Source organism: Aulostomus chinensis, chromosome 17, assembly GCF_037954235.1.
Source record: "Aulostomus chinensis isolate RoL2024-O1b breed Wild chromosome 17, RoL_Achi_v1.0, whole genome shotgun sequence".
Taxonomy (NCBI): domain Eukaryota; kingdom Metazoa; phylum Chordata; class Actinopteri; order Syngnathiformes; family Aulostomidae; genus Aulostomus; species Aulostomus chinensis.
The window spans coordinates 5,700,338-5,719,150 of record NC_141336.1 but is presented as its reverse complement, the minus strand read 5'-3'; the positions used below and the strand labels follow the sequence as shown (position 1 = coordinate 5,719,150).

At 43.5% G+C, this 18,813-nt stretch overlaps 1 protein-coding gene across 3 annotated transcripts; it reads left to right on the top strand.

Annotated features, from left to right (window-relative positions):
* Nucleotides 1-6,000: 6,000 nt before the first annotated feature.
* On the top strand, nt 6,001-18,606 carry LOC147246122 (uncharacterized). 3 transcript variants are annotated; one of them, XM_086183674.1, is made up of 5 exons: nt 6,001-6,087; nt 10,371-11,090; nt 12,696-12,893; nt 13,387-13,597; nt 16,461-18,606. In XM_086183674.1, the coding sequence occupies exons 2-5, from the start codon at nt 10,376-10,378 to the stop codon at nt 16,711-16,713; spliced, it is 1,377 nt and encodes a 458-aa protein (XP_086039800.1). In that variant the 5' UTR covers nt 6,001-6,087; nt 10,371-10,375; the 3' UTR covers nt 16,714-18,606. The 3 variants fall into 3 exon arrangements, with proteins under 3 accessions (XP_086039800.1, XP_086039802.1, XP_086039799.1); XM_086183676.1 differs by lacking the exon at nt 6,001-6,087 and adding an exon at nt 9,435-10,294 and having other exon boundaries at nt 10,371-11,081; XM_086183673.1 differs by lacking the exon at nt 6,001-6,087 and adding an exon at nt 9,435-10,294.
* The last annotated feature ends 207 nt before the right edge of the window (nt 18,607-18,813 follow it).

The window sequence follows — 18,813 nt, the reverse complement described above, 5'->3', positions numbered from 1 at the left end:
ATATGTTTTGGCATCATCTGACTTGTATACTGCAAGCAGGAAGTGGGACCTTGAACTGGAGAGCAGATCTGGTGGTAGGCTCTTGATTTGAAAGTAAATAAAGCCTAGCTTGTGTGTTCCAGTCTTCGATCCAAGGGGGTTGACTGTTTCACAGTCATCATTGTAGAGAAGAAGTGGGATAGAAGTCACTTTCAGGAAGAGTGGATGCGTTTTGCAGTACTCCCCATCAAAGACATCCTTAAGAACTCCACCATCTTTTCTTTGCTGCCAATCAAGGATTTTCTGTAAGACGGCAGGCATTTGAAGGACCTTTTCCAAAAGAAGTTTAAGAGGAATACGTTGAAAAGAGTCAAGAACCGTGACTTGTTTGACAGTGCCAGTGGCAGAGTCCCTTTTCTGGACATAAGAATCCCCAGGAAAAGTTTCCTCGACAGGTTCAATGAACCCTCCAGGTGTGACCTCCAGGATTGCTATAGAGCACACACAAAATCAGAAAAAACAGCCTTCAAGGTAACTTCACTAGCCACATTGAAAAGTTATGTCCTCTTCATTGGAGTTGGTTCCTCTGTGGGGAACATGCTTTTGTCCCCATGTGTTTTTTGGTCCTTATGGTCCTTCTGGTGTTCATTCATGTCAATGTCCCCAACGGGATAGAGAAACAAACACACACACACACACCACACTGAGCCTGCTGATTGCTGTTGTGATCATCCATCCATCCATCCATTTTCTTCCACTTACTCCTACATTAAGGGTTGCGGGGAGGGGGGGCTATCCCAGCGTCAACGGGCGAGAGGCAGGGTACACCCTGGACAGGTCGCCAGTCCATCGCAGGGCCAACATAGAGAGACAAACAACCATTCACACGAACATTCATACCTACGGTCAGTTTACAGTATCAATCAGCCTAGTCCCCAAATGCATGTCTTTGGATGGTGGGAAGAAGCCAGAGTACCTGGAGAGAACCCATGATGCACGGGGAGAACATGCCTGTTGTGATAAGTAAATGATTAAATACATAAATACGAACATATATACATTATGGACAAAATGGTTTTTTTTTCTAAATACTTTTGGTAGGTCTTTAGATTGGTAGACGATTTTCAATATTATCTCAGACCAATATCTATCATGTCTTCTTTCCTCAGGTCCCTGCTCTGACTCCTGTTCAGGGCACAGCCAGAATGCACCTGGTCATTAGCCTCATACCTGGGCATATCAAGTCAAGAGACTTAAGTTGTTTCTGTCAGAGGCAGGATGGTCAACTGGATTGTCCCTGCTTCCAGCTGAAGATTGGTACTCTGGATGGAGTTCCAGTGGCACCCCAATGGAGAACAAAGAGGCCCCATGGCGACCAGAGGCAATTGACAGGAAGTACATTGGAGAGTAGTGTGTTGTCAAGTATGATGATGATGTGTATGTACCCTTGCATCATCATGCCCGTGGAGGAGCACCGCATTCAAGTGAAGTGCATGCATCACAATGGGGTGAACAAGTTCTTCTGGCCAGCACCATGCGAAGATGTCAACTGGTATGCAGATGAGCAAGTTGTGTGTCTTACACCCGAGCCACTGGTGCTCAACAAAGGCTCTCACCACGATAAGTCCACACGGAAATATCTAGAAGACTACTCAGGGAACTAACTAGATCTGCAATTCTGAAAAGGGCAAGTTTTTTAAATCCAGCCCAGCCCTTCTTTACTGCATGTCGTCCCCTCTCTCCCTCATTTTTCTGTCCATCTATATTGTTCTTTATTACATTTGAATAAAAATAAATAAATAAATGCATCGCAAAGAGCAAGTTTTGAATCGAAAGGACATACTCAATTTTTTGTCCAATGAAACTAGATTTTAAGGCAAGGCAAGGCAAGGCAATTTTATTTGTATAGCCCGTTTTCACAAACAGTTTGTCTCAAAGGGCTTCACATGGCATCATAACAACATCCTCTGCCCTTAGACCCTCACATTGACTGAGGAAAAACTCCATAGAAAACCCTTTTAACAGGGAAAAATCTGAGAAACCTCAGGGTGAGCAACAGAGGAGGGATCCCTCACCCAGGACGGACAGACGTGCAGTAGATGTTGTTACAGACAAGAAAACAGTTTACAATACAAAATGTGGGAAACACGGAAATGTTAATAACAACTGAAGAAGGAAGCTTCTGGTAGGGGAGGCAGGGAGAGCAAGCCAGCTTGATGGGGGACTGGATGGCAGACTGGTTCATGGAAGGGGAGCGCAGGCCAGTGTAACAGTAGGGAATAAGTGGGGGGGGGGGGGGGGGGCGATGCAGGCGGCGGTTGGGGCTCTGGTGGATCTGTGGAAACACAGAGAGACTGCGAGACACCAAGGCCAAACCAAACTACAAAGTGCAACAAGTAATGGTAATGACAGTTCCAGAAAGGTGCAGGGATGCAGATTTTAAATCTGGAAACAGTATGAATTTCAATTTCCTGCACTGTGTTCTTCCTGTTCTTCCTTGATCCACCATAAACTAAGTTCATTCATGAATTAATAAAGTTTCTTAAATCACATTAAGGTTCTGTCCACCCTGTTATCTGACTGTCCACCTTGTTAGGTTGGTATGCCTCTGTCATAGTTGATAATATTATAAACTATCAAATTGTATATTTGTAGTTTCATAAAGATAGGGAAGGGATTATACATACTAGAAACATTGGGCAATTCTTATCATAAGAATATGAGGTATTGTCATAATGTGCACTTGTATTTTTTTCTCAGTATATGCTGTTTAAAAGTCATTTGGTTGTAAAACAAAATATGATTCGAGTGAGGGACATACAGTTCCTATAAAAAAGTGAACTTGATACCAATCATGCACTGAAAACCCATCTGAACAATTATTTCTTAATCCATAACAGGGTGGACATATCTCCTGTGTCACATGTTAATATATCTAAATATAATTGAGGTGCCTGAGCTTGACCAGTATGTTTTTCAGTCAGTTAGACTTGTCCTTTATACAATAGAACTTGAAAATGTAGGTAATTATACTATTTTTTCATCCCAAGTTTTGAAGTTGAAATGTCACCCTATATTGAAAAAAACAACAACAACTCCCTTCTTCCTGCCCCATTTGGTTCTCTCGATTCTCCTCTGCCTTATGGCTCTGTAATCAGCTCTGAGTCTGCATGCTGATATAAAGCCTGAAAACATCATGATGGTGGACCATGTCAGGCACCCCCGGAAGTCAAACTCATTGACTTCGGTTTAGCCTTTCAGGTCTCAGCTGGCCGCAGAGGAGCGGAGCTGCAGACGTTGTGGAACAGGTTAGTAACAGAGACACCGGAACTTCTACTTTTTTGTCAGTGGTGAGAACAGGAGTGTTGTGGTTGTCTTCCTCTTGTTAGAACTCTTGAGATCCTCCTTGGAGCCCCGTTCAATGAGGCCATCGATGTGTGGTCTCTGGGGTGCATTGCTGCCCAGCTCTGCACAGGGATCCCACTCTTCCCTGGGCACAGTGAGGCTGAAATGGTCAGTATGGTGCAGTACTGCACTTGGAATTTTACAACAAGTAATGGGGATTGAAAGAGGAGAAGCAAGGGAGAGATGCGTCAGTTATTTCAAGAATTCTTTTGTGTAAAGCAACAAATGGAGGTCAAATTCGATGGAGGTAAAACCTGGTGCTATCATTGTGTCGTTCCTTAGGATGGAGTACATCCTGAGGACAGCGGGGCAGCCACCCAACAGCGTCCTCAACTTTGGCATCGACACCCTTTTTTATTTTTATGCCCAGAGTGAGGAAGGAGTTTTCTCACAGTGGACAGCAAAGGTAATTCTATTGACAAAGAATGAATTCATCCCTCCATGATTTCTGTCAGCCTGCATTTATCTTGAATGTGATAACTCAAAAATGTCTTTCTTTTAGCCACACGCGGAGGTTCCTGACCCCTTAAGGACCCTGACTGAGCTGATTATGGTTGGCTGCATGAGAACACAAGAACATACAACACAACCATCTCTGAGTTTCTAACCTTTTTGTTTTATTCTGATGCCACATAGATGTTCTCCGACAGCCTGGATCTGGATGATCTGAGGATGATGTCAAAGTGCCCTCTGGTTCTCTCTCCCACCATCAGCTCTCAAGTGTTTGCTAAAACTTAGAACAGGAAGGGATTTTGTGGCGCATGAAATATCTTTTATCCAGCTTCCCTGAGTGATGCTGTATGTAAAGTTGGTCGAGCCTGTAAGCGCCTGTAAAACTCTCTGTCAGGTCTTCACGTGTTCTCTGGAGAGCTGTCAGACCCAGGAAAAGGAAAATAAAAAAGGCACTCTCAACACTGATAAAGACACACCGTCTTTATTTTGCAGTGGGAATACAAATTCAAATCACAACCATCCAGGAAGCATTCACACAGAAGTTTTTTTCAGTCCCAGTGTGTTTTTTTTTAATTTTTTTTGTACAAGCATCAAGGAGAAACAGCAAAAGCCTGTCACAATCAATGCAGTTGAAGAGGACTTCAGACGTATACTTGGTTTGGAGAGGAACATAAACTTTGTCCACCACTGAACACAATCCTGTCACTTGTGGAGAAAAAGGCAAAGCAGCAATAACTAAGACTTGAGGACAGAAAAACTTTTTTGCTGTTGCTCAATAAGGAAGATTGCGTCTCCTTTCAACCATCCTAGATTTCCAGCTGCTCCGTCTCTCACTTGTTTTTATGATTCACCATATGAGACCCAATTACACCAGTGTAGTGTGACTTGAAATGTAGCTGAAGTCACAAAGATAGCGGGATGCAGGAATGAGTTCTAAAACCTGGAAATAAGTTGGTATTGTTGAACAGCCGCTTCCCTCGTGTCCAAGTCAATGGGTTTTCGTTGTGCCTGAAATCAAGTATGATGTTGAAATGAGCTGAGCACAGTTTAATGTTTGGTACGAGTGAGTTAATATGTCAGAAAATACCACACTCTTTTGCTACTTATGTACGAAAAACATAACGTGATATAGCATAACGTTAGCTCCTTAGTTGTAGCAACTGCATTTACGCTTCAAAAACTGTAAAAGCAGCGTTTATTTGTGAATATCAGCTTGCTGAGAAAAACATGCACATTAAATCTCAAACATTTGACTGACCCTTTTTTCGGCTATAATTTGAAATAATCCAGTGTAAAAATTCAATTAGCTTTTGATCAAGGCAATCTGTACTGATGCCAACTTCCAGGGTGACCTCTGAAAATATTTAATCTCTGCAGCATTCTACTCATCTCTATCAGTTGTTTTTAGTGGTGAATTAATATCATGTTTATTAGCTGCAGTCATGGTGGAATAGATTTAAACTCTTTCTTCTGCCATCATCATTCTTCCTTAAAAACAGTTTCTCCTCACTCAACCCATTCTGAGTTTGTCCTGTGAAGGGCTGACAGACGTCAGACAGCCACCTTTCAAACACCTCCTGCATCTGAATCTTTTAGACTAATGGACTCCAGTGCCGCCTGGTTGAGACACTCCAGACGACCCTGAGCAGCTGTTAGCGCTTCAGCTGCATGCACAGAGAGCTGGAGTGTAATAGTGACGCAGACATTTCAAACCAACACTACCTGTCAGCTTAGTTTCCTATCAATATAGATTGACGTCACTTTATTGAGGAAACAACTTGTGTCAGGTTTTTTTTCCCGACAACTTCCCACGCTTTTTAATCTCCATATTACTATAACATGTTCATTTGTGTATTTGTTAATTTAGCTAGCACTCCCAGAGTGTGTCCTGCTAGCATTAGCATGCTGCTTGGCTAGCGACCTACTGATGCTTTTTTTCTTTGTTTTTCTATGAAAAATTAACTTTATATATATATATATATATATATATATATATATATATATATATATATATATATATTTTATTTTTTTTTTTTCCCTCAAAAGAATATTCCATCAGGGGAGAATTGAGCACTAGTTTCAGACTGGGGGATATCATTTTCACTGAATCCTCTTTTTTCACCGTTGAGAGAAATCTAGGGGGCTGGAACTTACGGGGATGTCGCTGAATGTTGGAGGGGCGACAAAGATAAAATGGTCACGGTAAAGAGGATCTGAAACACACGGCACACCATTGAGGCAAAGTAGGAGGTAAACACAAGTTTCTTTTAACAGTATTTAACATACATTGTTCTCAAAAAAAATCCATCACATTCCAATAGTTATTCTATAGCTAGCTAAGCTAACACCACTCCATTACTCATGTTTTTAGTAAAAATACATTATTTCATGTCATACTCTGCTCTCCCACTCATACATCACCTGTGCTCATCCATCACTGCGGTGACCATGCAGCAGCAGGTTCAGGCTCCGTTTTTTTCGATTTCGGAATTTGAGTAACATCTAATGTTTACTATTCACTGTTTGTTGTTGACATGTTAACAAAGAACAGCATGTGGTATATCAACACATAAAACCATGAAGGAAACACAGATCCACAGAAAGAGAGAGATGTTGAGGGATTGAGGTGAGGGGAGAGGCTGATGAGGTTAGCTGATGTTGCCCTCCTGTGGGGGGGGGGGGGGGGGTGATTCAGAATTGATTCATCCTCCAGCGCCCATCTGTCCTGCCGCTGGCTGTCTCCTTGTGTCCAGCCCAATCCACCAGTCATACAGTGTTCTCATTGACTGGTGGTATGCGGGCACCTCTCAGCTGTATGCCATGAAAATGTTTGCTCGCAAAAGTTATTTTGTCTTTTATTAAATAAAGGATGTCATATTTTTAGAGATGAGAGTGGCTCCATCCAAAGTGGGATGGATGCCGTCTCTCTTAAACCAGGTTTTCCTGGTCAGACAGAGTTAGACTTTGTCTTAGCAAGTGTGCACACCGAATCCACATTCATTTTGGTGACCTCTGATTGGCGTAATTGTAGTCATTTTTGCCGCAGTGGATGATAATTTTACTGTACCTACGCTTATCCTTAGCCAGGGAGTGTACCCCGCTCTGGCCCCAGGAATGGATTTGACTATGGCCCCAGGTGCTGCTATATTCATGTTTCGGACTATAGAGCTGCCAATGATCGGAGTCTTTTTCTCAGCAGGCGTGTCGCTGAGTGGGGAGAACCTATTGGAAACACAAAGGGGTTGTTGGTTAACCGTGGGTTTCTGCTCGGGGTTGCACTTTCTTCAGACAGTCACCCAGCTGCCCTGCTTTCCTGGCTGCTTGGGAGCTAACAGGGGATTAGCAGCTGTGCTAGCCCTGGTTGCGGGTCGGCTCCCACGGCCCTGTCAGCAGTGTCCCTGCTTTCATTCACATGTCGTTCCCACCAATGTTCCTGCTTGACGTGAAAAGTGTATGTGTTTCAGAAAGTGTGTCCCCCTGTAAGAGACACCATATCCTCTGCTGGGTTGGGTTCAGGCTCCTCAGAAATGTCCAGGTTGTACTGGGGGAGAGGCTCTTCCCTACAGTACAACTCAGTCACCCGGCACAGGCTGCTGGGTCCAGAGTCCTGCACCATGATGATGGACCGGTTGAGTCTTTCCCAGAGCTCGGCCTTGATTTGACATCCAAGCTGTGGGGGAGCAGGTGTCCATACTCAGATCTGTGAGGAGGGAACAGAAGCAACATTAGAAAGAGACACAACTTTGGATTGAGAAACAGATTTGGACGTGATTTGAAAATATGATGTAACTGCAGGCTTCTATAACCCACCTCATCATCTCATCCACCACCTCGTGATGGATGGCCTGGTAGCTCTCCACCGACACATTGTGAACACGCAGTTCAACAGGCTCCAGGGGAACTGGGTGTGTGTGAGGACCGTGGGGGGGCTACCTAGCATCTGATGGCTTTGGGCCCATCTCAGTGGTCCTCCCATCACCAGAGGAGGAGCCTGCTTCTTCCTTCCTTTTGATGGAGGCTTTTTATTTTAGAATAGATAGTCAGGAGCAAACTAACATCTCAGTCAACATCATCATCATCAGACAAATAAAACTAAATGTAGTAGAAAAACCTTGTACAGGTCAGATATTCTCCATCAATGAAGTTCAGCCTGCATTGTGTATTTTGTAAGGCCGTCTAATTCTGCATTTATGGATTCTATGTTCTAGGTTATGAACAATCGTGGACTGAGACTCTAAAGCTGGAGGATCCAGTATCTAACCTGGTTGTGGGTGACCTGGTCCCTCTTTGCGGGGCAGGAGGTCCTTCCACACCGTAACTTCATTGGGAAGTTTTTTTAGTTGACACAATTCAAACGTTTCCACTGTGTGTCTCCTTTATTGCTCTATGCAGCTCAGCATGATGTTATTATTTACATACATGACGGATTCTTACATGTCAAAACTAAAACATCAAGTCATCAGTCATAATGTGATGTCACAGTGTGACTACTGTTCTGTCCGATTGCTGCCACGCCCCTTCAGTGTTGCCCCTCGGTTAACTGCGTCTTGGGATAAAATCAATATAACAGGGAAACACTGGTGGAGAATAAATACGACACAAAAAACTTTGTTTTACAAACTTTATTTTTCTCCTTGGGCTGCAGCGCCTCTTGCTGTCTTTGAGGAAGTCAACTGTGTTTCATGTGTAGTTAGGAACCATTTATTCTGCTTTATTAATGTAATTACAGGAAAACTACTGACTACATTTGAAGAAGAATGGCTTAAGACCAAAATTAAAAACTTTTAATTCGTCAACATGAGTCATGCTTAGTTGAGCTTAGTTAACAGTTTATTAATGTGCTGGAGCAACAAGAACTAAACAGCATCGCTCCAGACGTTAGAAACAACACCACAATACATCACTCGTGAAAACATGGAGGCAGCTTGAGTGAATGGCGGTGCTTCTGGTTCCCCCGCCATCAGATCATGTAACTGAGCTTCATTACTCCTGCCGGTCTCCTGATCAAGGTTCTGGTGGACGATTGTTGAGTTGAGCTGCTTTCAATTTTCATCTTGGGGTTAACCGGCCAAGCTAATTAGCTTAGCATTAGCGTCTGACATTTAAAAGAAATGCTTTTTGCTGGGGAAAGAATAAACACTTTTTAGCATCTTTATTACTTTCACTCAGTTCATTTTCTGTGACAATGGTCATGAATGATTTTGTTATGCTAACATTTACATTTATCATTGGCATGGACGTGGTTCCACTTGGTTCTTTGCTTTCAGCTTCGTAGACTTACGGTAAGAAACGACTTGTATTAATACAAGAAAACAAGGAGAACTAGAACGCCACGAGCAGCGATAAGCAGGCGTTTGCTCTCATTGCTACATAATTTCATATTTCTTGCTTTATATGTATCTAAAATGTCAAAAGCAGTAAAAATAAACAAAACATTGACTGGAAGTGTGTGTATATATACATACATATAGACATAAATACTCATACAACAAGTGTTTTACATTTGTAGAATTTAAGACTGTATATAACCTTTTTTTTTAAAATCATTTCACAATGATAATTATGAGATCGACAAATTGTTTATGAGAGGTAGTCTGTTCACAGATCTGTTGTTCATATTCAGTGACATGTTATGAGACAACTCATTTTTATTTCTGCATGTACATTCCTTCTTTTTTCTCCACTTTCCAGCAACGATCGTTTTAATCCATCCTATCAAGTGCAATCAGTCTTTAAGGACTCCTATTATTTATTGACAATTTTAACTCCACACTCTCATTCTTAACTGAATAGTAACTTCTTGTTTCTTTCTTGATGTTTGTCAATTGGACTGTTATTTTCTATCAACTTAAGTGTGCTATGGGATACCTGAATTTTTCCTGAGCAGATGAACAACATATCTATGGATCTATCAGGCAAAATTTGTTCCTCCATAATTAATATCTGTGAAATGAGTTTCTGCATGTACTGTAAGTAGAGAAAATGGGGATTTTGCTCTCAGATACTACATAATGAATTACAGACAGATAAAATTCAATCAACAGATGTGAAGTAAGCTCTTTGTTGGACATTCAACAGATATTCACTGAGGATCCAGAGAATTCTTCCAGTCAGTTTCACGGATTTTTTTTTGTTCATGTTTGTTGTGAATATGCATTGACAAACATCAGGGGATTTTCCAAATAGGACTTAAAAAAAATCTTCCAATGTCATGTGACTTGCTGAATCTAAATCAATGTCAGATATTATTTCTATGGCTTGCAATGTTTTTGAATTCGAATGTTTCATCTCACGAAGATGCTGGCAATTTAAATGACTTCTCATAGTCACATGATTGTTTGCGGACTAAAAACAAATGACATCATCACAGCGCGACGAAAACAACGCGGGAAGATGAGTGTAAACTTGTTTCTCTGCTCTCAACAATAGAGGCAAGAAGAAGCGCATCCTACCAACGGTAAGTTAAAACTCCGTGGTTTGTCCCGCCTCTCTGCAGACGCTTCCCCCGCTACTGAGCTTTGTTTTTTCCGCAGACTAAATGGCGGGGCTGCCGCCGCTGCCTCCGGAGCTGTGGGTGTCCGTGTTCAGCTACCTGAGCACCGAGGAGAAACACGCTGTCCGCTGCTGCTGTAGGGACCTGAGGAAGCTGGCTGACCACCCGTTCCTGTGGAGGAACTACACGGTGGTGCTGTCAGACCTCCGCCGCTATACATACGGTTTCTGGGACACCCTGTGCCGCCGCAAACTGACGCGGGTGGCGGTGCGACACTTGCGGCGCAAAGAGTGGCGACGGCTGGTCAAGTTCCTACCCTCACTCACCGCTATCGTGTTCGTGGATGGCGGGCGGTTGTACAAGGAGAAATACCTGCATCACCTGGCACAGTTCACTGATATAAGGGACCTCGGCGTGCGGAACGCCACCTGGGACGAGGCCATGCTGGGGCGGGGCGTCACTGAACTGCTGCAAGGCCAGCTGACGCACCTGAGCGTGTGCAACGTCCGGCTGCGCTGCACAGTGGAGTTTATCAACACAGTCGCGCACCTAGTTAACCTGCGGTGCCTGCTCTTCCACCAGCAGGGGGAGGGCTACGGGCTGGATACGGTGCGCCCGGTGCCCGGCAGCGTCTTCCATAGCATGCTGCTGTGCCTGAAGAAGCTCACTCATCTGTCCTGGGGGATGAGGGGGGAGCCGCAGGAGCCTCTGCCCGACGACTACCTGAGCCCCCCAGACCCAGAGCAGCCAGGTCAGTCAGGTGTGTTGTCCCACTGTAGGAAATCCTTTAGGATGGATTAGGGCCACAGCAACTGCATATTTGTGGACCACTTTTGGAGGTGATTGATGGGCCATATCTGGCCTGTGGATGTGGTTTTGAAGGTGTGGTGATGTGGTCGAAAGCCTGCCATTTCTTCCTGACCAAATCCATCATCAGGTTTTAGCTCAGTCATCAATTCCAACTCAAACTTTTGTAGGGATGCACAATATTGCCCAACATTTTATAATAATTTTTCCGATGGCTCATATTTTCTGATGTTGATTTCATCTGTGGGTTGCAAAGTGGTGCGGTGGTTAGTGCTGTCGCCTCACAGCAAGACTGTTCTGGGTTCGAGCCTGGGGTCTTTCTGTGTAGCGTTTGCATGTTCTCCCTGTTCCTGTGTGGGTTCTCTCCTCTACTCCAGCTTCCTCCTACAGTCCAAAGACATCAAGAGGGGACAAGCCTATTGATACTCTAAATTGACCGTAGGCGTGGCTGTGAGTGTTTCTCTATATGTGTTGGCTCTGCAACTGACTGGCGACCTGTCAAGCGTGAACCCTGCCTCTGGCCTGAAGTCAGATAGGATAGGCTCCACCTCCCAACTCTGAACAGATAAGAGGTATAGAAAATGGATGGATGGATTCAAATCTATTCGACATCCAGATTTTTTATTTAGTGAGAAGCATGCAAACATTTGAAAAAAGAATCACTTTCATTGATATCTTAAACGTTGAGAAAAGCCTATATTTACTGTAGTGTTCCTCATCATTTGAAGAGATTAAAGCAAAACTAGGCAGATGTCTGTAAGCAGACCGACACCCATACATTTAAAGTATGACCAGTACCTGCTTGTACTGGTGGCCTGCCATTATTATCACAAATCTCCAGTTCATAAAGTTTTAGTGGCCAGAGCAGCACCCATTGTCAGAGGGGTGATGTCACAAACCTCCTTGACTGTCTCTGACTTTGATCTCTGTCATTAAGATAAGGTAAGAACTTTGTTGTCATTTCACACACAGGCCGAAACTAAATGTTGCTTTTGACAGTGTCGTAAAAGATTAATAAGTAGCATTTAAAAAAAATAAAAATTAAAAAACATCACAAATTATGCTGCCCGTCCACTTTGATCTGAGTGTTGTTCATACAGCATCAAAGCAGTAGAGAACCCTCTCTGTCATCTTAGACTCAAGACCCTTAGAACCCATACACTCACACTTCACTCCCATGAAGCAGATGAACAGTGGAGTTATTTGAGTCACATACAGACAGATATTTCTTTCTTTGATAGATGGAGTCTATCTGTCTGTGGACTTGGGGGGAGGGGGTGTTAATAGGTCAGTTGTCCCCAGGAGGGGTACAAAAGTGCCTTCTAACCTGCAAATAAACTAACAGTCTAAAATACAATTGGAATCATGTTGCTAGACTCATGGCAGGCTGGAGTGACAGCCATCGGAATGGTACCCTGCCAAAAAAGGTAACCTAAGCTAAGGTGTTGGTGTCTGCATAAGGACCAGCCGGTCCCTTTTACAACAAGCTTATATCCTGCAGTAATACCCAAGTTCTAGACCTAAACAGTGTTCCTCCTTGTCTGTACATTTGGAGCAGCCCGGTACGGTGGCCCAGCACTGACCAGTCTGGAGCTGGTGGATTACCCAGAGCCCATCCTGCCAGAGAATGCCTTGAGGAGCCTGACCTCGCTGCGGTCACTCACCGTCCGCTACAGGTACATCAGAGAGGGTGTGGAGTGTCGCCTCGCATCCTGGCTGAACCCTCTCAACCAGCTGGAGACCCTGACTATCATTGGTGAGTCGACTCTGGTCTGAAACCACTTCACTGTCATGGGATTACTCATACCTCAATGTTTCAAGGTGCCCCCGTCTATTTAACCTCTCTAATGACAGTCAAATCTAAATAGGAAGTTATTCAGATTCTGAAGAGAAGGCTGTGAAACTCAGTGAGCTGTGTTGCCTCACATCAGCCCTTGTTTGTCAGTCCAGTGTGGAAACTGGCAAAAAGTCTAAGGGGCGAAATCATCTTAAGACAACATTTTTAAGTCTCCTTCAGATTTGCTGTGCTGCATTCCATGGTCACGCTGACTGAACTCGTGTACACATATTCTGCTCATGTCCACATTGATAAATACGGGGCCCCCAGTCTTGAAGGGAAAGAAGCAGCCAAAAGATTCTGACATTACACAGGGCTTCATAAGAGGGAGCTTTAGGTACCTTGATGAGGATTCTTAGAAAGAATAAAAAATGGTAATTGCATTGTTTCTGTGTTTGTTGCATCCTGACAGGCGGGAACTCTCTTGCTTCCTACACAACCACCATCCCGTCCAGTGTGACCAGGCTGACGTTGCGTGTGGCCATAACATTAAAAGACTTGGACTCCATCGCGCCCAAAGTCCCGGCGCTGGAGCACCTTGACATCGAGCAGAACCGCTCCAGTGGCAGCCTGTGCCGCCGCATCCCCATGCTGTTCCCTCAGCTCAGGACGCTCCGTATACGGTGAGATCGACAGAACCTTCGGAGCCCCTAAAGGGACATGAGGAAAAAAAAAAAAAGACTTTCTGGTGCTCACCAGTAACCAGAAACTACAGTCAGACTGGTGAGCTTGAGGAAATTATTTCCTCAGAAAATTCTTTACTGCCATGTATGTACGGTATAAAAAGCCCTGTTTCAACACAACAGTACAACATTCATAAAATCTTTTACTTCTACTACATTAGTACTTCTAGTGCTCTACTCTTGGTTGGCCATAGTCCTGAAAAGTGGCCAAAATCACATCTGTAGCTCCATGAGATTCTGTAAAAAAACAAACAAACAAAAAAAAACAACGCTTTTTACAACATATTTTGTCAGTAATTTCACTTCCGAGTGGAAGTGGAAAGGAAACAAAACAGAACAGAAAAAGAGTAGTGTTACATATAAAGGAGGTTAATTTCTGACACGCGGTGAGTGAGGAGGAGTCTGATATTCATCCAGAGGGTGGGAGCAGCAGTAGAAAGACACTCGTGTGCAGGTAGGGGGGTGGAGTCAGGTTGTCAAGGGCTTTGTAGGAGATGAGGAGAAGACTGAAGTGGATTCAGTAAGAAAGCCAGCAGAGCGCTGAAGATACACGCCGTGTGTAAATTGGGGTTGACTTGATTGGACCCATCAGTGTTGAGGTAGAAGTTGTGGGTAGGTTTTGTGCTAATTTTTGGGTGGGACAGACGCCAGCCCCGGCCATTGGGAAAACCTGGTGCCCGAAGCTTGCGGAGCACGGACAGGTACCTCATGGTACGCGACATCCACTCTGTTGTGTGCTGCTCCTCTGCAGTGGAGCAGAGGCAGGATGCAGAGTATCCAAGGGTGCGCCGCTTTAGCTGCCCAATGACCACCTTTTCACAGGAAAGCCTGCCAAAGAGGGGAGAAGGATGGAAGAATGAATGTCCAAAACGTGTTCTCACATTACTGACAAAATACTAACACTTGGCATAAAATATGCTGATACTCCAACGCACACACACAGCTTAAGTTTAAGAGGTAAACTAAGAAGAACCTGGTACCTATATGTTCTAAAGAACAACTGTCATGGTAAGAACACTGTAAATAAGCAGGGCTACGTTAAAGGCAAATTTCAAAGGTCTGGTGTCTTGTCTCTCCGCTTACTTGTATGTGGGGACGGGAACTCTGTCTGGTGGGCCAGGCTCAGCTGTCCCACGTTGTTCAGTGCCCAAGCCGCGTACTTCCTCTGACACAAGCATCATTCCAGGTACTCCGTGCCCATAAAGTACCAGCTGCTCGTGTCCAGGACCCTCCAGACTGTCCTGTAGAGGCCAGCGTAGGTGGCTAGGGCATCTTTGTTCACAGCGAGGGGTGACTCAGTGGTGTTGTGCCTCACCAGCAGACTCCAGTCAAAGAGTCCAACACTTAATCAATTAAACAATAGACTGTTTTTCAGCCTTCATGCACATCCAAAGCCTTAAAAACCATGTGCAGCCAGCTGGAGAGGAGAAAGAACCAGTTGAATGACACCCCCAACACACGCAAACGCCAGCTGATCAGCAGCGCTCCCCCAAAATCCATGGCTCCCATTGGTTGAGATCCACCACCCAGAGATCCCAAACTGTGACATCACCTAAAGTTATATCAACACGGAAATTCCTGAAACTCACTGCCTCTGGCGTGGACCTTTGCTATGAACAGCAAACCTGCTAGCCTCTTCTCAGGCCTTGTCCCATGTGCCGAACGCTCTAGTCTTAGTCAGAAGTTTCTGTGTGTATGATTTAACTATAGATTTCCCTCGCTGGACTAGCTGATGTCCAGTCTTTCCCTGTGTGTTGAAGAAAACACAGAATATCCTGGCCTGAGACCACGGATTGACCCTCTCACTCTCTTTCACTGCATATATCCAGTCCCATTGCTTGATTGCCCCTTGGCAGTGGGGTCAGAGTGAAAGTCTCATTCTCTGACAGAGTTCATCTCCTCTTTCATTGCGGTAGCCCACATTTTTGACTTCTTAGATTCCATTGCAGGCGGCACGGTGGTGCAGTGGTTGGCACTGTCGCTTCACAGCAAGAAGGTTCCAGGTTTGAGTCCTGGCTCAAACCAGTCCAGGGTGAACCCTGCCTCTCGCCCGAAAGCCACTGGGATAGGCTCCACCCCCCCGTGACCCTTAACAGGATAAGCAGAAGAAAATGGATGGATGGAACTTTTGTTATGATTTGGCGCTATGCAAATAAAATTGACTTGACTTTACTTGACAATGTTGAATATTGAATTTGTTGAATGTTAAAATATATTATTGATGTTGCATTATTGGTTGTGGTCAATTGTGGTTAAATAAACCCTGGCACTTGTACCACTAGATGGCAGTACCTGTGCCCATCAAACTTGAAGCACTTTGTCTTCTGACTAAGGCTTTCCCTCCAGTCTACATTCTTGCCTGTGTTGTATGGAGCTTTTGACAAAAGCGTCCTCCAAATGAAATTATAGAATTGTAGAATTGTAAAATATTGGCGAAAGAGGAGGGGAACGAATGCTGAACATTGCACAACACCTTGGGAGAGGCGAGCAGTTGAGGATTTCCACTTATTTGATTTGCAGATATAATCTTTTAATAGAAATTTAGAACAAGCCCTTAAAATACAATGGGCATGGACACTTACATGTTACCAGAGCCTTTGCATCTAAATAGGTTTGGCCACTGTACTTGCACTAAACTGTACTTTTTTGTGTATTCGTACCTCTTTTATTAAATAGAAGCATTAATTTGACTCCTGTGCTTTGGTATTTAAGATTCCAAAAGAGGCAATGACGGTGTGTGTTGTGTCAGCCCTAGCTTGACCCCTGACCTGTTTAATTCATGCTGCCTCCTCTTATCCTTCAGGTTTTTCCGACGGGAGCCAGAGAAAGACTTGCTGAGCCTTCACCGGCTACGACACCTAATGCAGCTGGAGCTTCTGGTGGAGCGATCATTCATCCTGAGGGACTACCTGAACGGACATCCCTGGCCCAGCCCCTGCGTTCAAGAGCTGATCAACCAGCTGCGAGAGCTGTGCGAAAACCGGATCACCGTAATCACAACGATGCGTCAGAGAAACCCCCTACGGGAGTGTGACTGTGTGTGGGAGGGCGACTGAGGCTAGAGTCTTTGAGCTCACCCAGGGGGGTAGGGTGGGTGTTGTTTATTGTTTAGGTCTTGAAGCAAGAAGAGGACAAACATCCTCAACATCAGAGTTGAGCTCAGAAGCCCAGATTGAACCCATGTAGCCAGGGCCTCTGAAAGATTACAATTGCCCTAAACGTTCCAGAGAATATTCAACCCTTGTAAAAGATCCAGAACAGAATTAATGATGTGTGATGAACAGATTTCCCACGGTAGCGCAGACTGTCTTTTGGTCCCGAGACTTCCACAGCGATAGTCCCCCCTCAGTGCAGCTGGTTGCAATAGACATGCCAACTTATACAACTGGATCCTCTCCTCAGCAACCACCCAGAGAAACATCTGCATCCCCCCCTTAAAAAAATGACCGCAGGGTGGTCTCTGTAGTCTCTTGTGCAGGATGTAGCAACCGTTACAGCCCTTTAAATGAGAGCATTCAGATTTCTTGATTACCTGCGTATTCAGTGCACAGGTGCATCCTCTACTGAAATGACTGATCTCCAGATATTTTCAACAATATGAGGCATCTAAATAAATAAGCCCACAACGGAGAACAAGATTGACTGCCTCATTCGCACAGAGATTTGTCTGGTCTGTAGTTCTTTATTATGTACGGTTTATGCTACCCGGTGTTCCACTCATGCAATACCAATGCACCATGATAACGCACCTGATTGTCCTGGGCTGACAGGTTAACTCTGACTGTTTCTCCACCACCTGGTTTGAGTTAACTAGGAAGTAAAAGCCTGGTTTTCTGCCACTGTGTAAAGGATTTACAATGCTCTTAAAGAGAAGTCAGTGAGCCGTTGGTGTGATCAGGGTAACCCACGAGCATTAAGAGGCCAATGTGTGTATTAAGATGCTTGTACTTACATGTACTTGTAGCTTAAGTTGAGAGTTGTATATTTAACAGTACATTCAATTTCATGGCACTATGAACTTTAAGCTTCGTCCTACGATGACTTGAGTTTAACTTATTATCGAGAAATTTGAGGTTTTTTTTTTTTTTTGTTAAATGTTAGATAACTGCTTTTTTTTTTTCGAGGAAAGATTTGACTATTCTTTATTTTTTAAAGTTTGTAAAACATTTCTCAAACATTTTCATGTTCCAGAAACCCATGAGAAGCAGACCCAACAGGAACCCTTAAATATGGTTATGTTTGGTACTTTCACAAGCATTTAAAAAGCCGATCCACCATCACTGATCCGACCCTTCATATATCAGTTATTACATAATATATGTATTTATTTTGTTACTTTTTAATGATTTTTTTTTTTTTTAGTAAAAAGCACCTTCATTGTTTTGCCAGTTCTTAGTTTTGTATTTTTATGCAAATTTGCTTGATTTCTTTCATTTACATGGGGAAAAACCACAACTAGTAGCATGAAGATGAGGGGATAATGCAGCTGCGACATCACCAATCTGTTTGTAGATTCCCTCTTTTGAAGCCTCATGATTTGCTTTGTTGACCTCTGTCTTCTGGTTTTTGTTCATTTGTTGGCTTAACTTTCCAGCGCTGGAGATAACAATTTTAGCACAAATGAGCCAGAATTTACCTGAAAATTAACAAGAAAAAGAAATCAAATAAATAAAAGATTTTTAAAGGAAAATTAGGTGCAAAAATACTTTTCAAAATGTAGTTAATATTTAATGTTATGTTATTGAAGCTGTGTTTGTTTCAGTCAGTTTAAATGCTTGTGAGAGGTTAAGTAAAAGTAAAAATGAAACCCAAAACCTTAGCTTCTTGAAAGAATTGTGTGGTTAGCGCCAAGGGTATTTTTCAAATGTGAAAACTAATTTATTTTTTAAATTCTGAACATGTTTCTCCAAGTGTTTGAGGAGTGATCAATAAAAATGATCATAGCAGCAGCTTCTTGTGATTCTTCTCCCAATTTCATGTCTGATTCAAGAGTTTCTCTACATCAAATGAAGTCAGCCGATTGACCAATCCTGCACTAGACTGATGTTGGGACAGCCTACATTATTAATGTAAACGATTTTATTTGAAAAATTCAGTGAGATGCAAACAGATAAAGAAAAAAGAACCCATAGGAAGGTTTGATATAAATATTGATA

Coding starts and splice junctions, on each gene's coding strand:
- LOC147246122 (XM_086183674.1), top strand. CDS start 10,376: ATGGCGGGGCTGCCGCCGCTGCCTCCGGAGCTGTGGGTGTCCGTGTTC. Junction 11,091..12,695: donor AGAGCAGCCAGGTCAGTCAG/GTGTGTTGTCCC, acceptor CATTTGGAGCAG/CCCGGTACGGTGGCCCAGCA. Junction 12,894..13,386: donor GGAGACCCTGACTATCATTG/GTGAGTCGACTC, acceptor GCATCCTGACAG/GCGGGAACTCTCTTGCTTCC.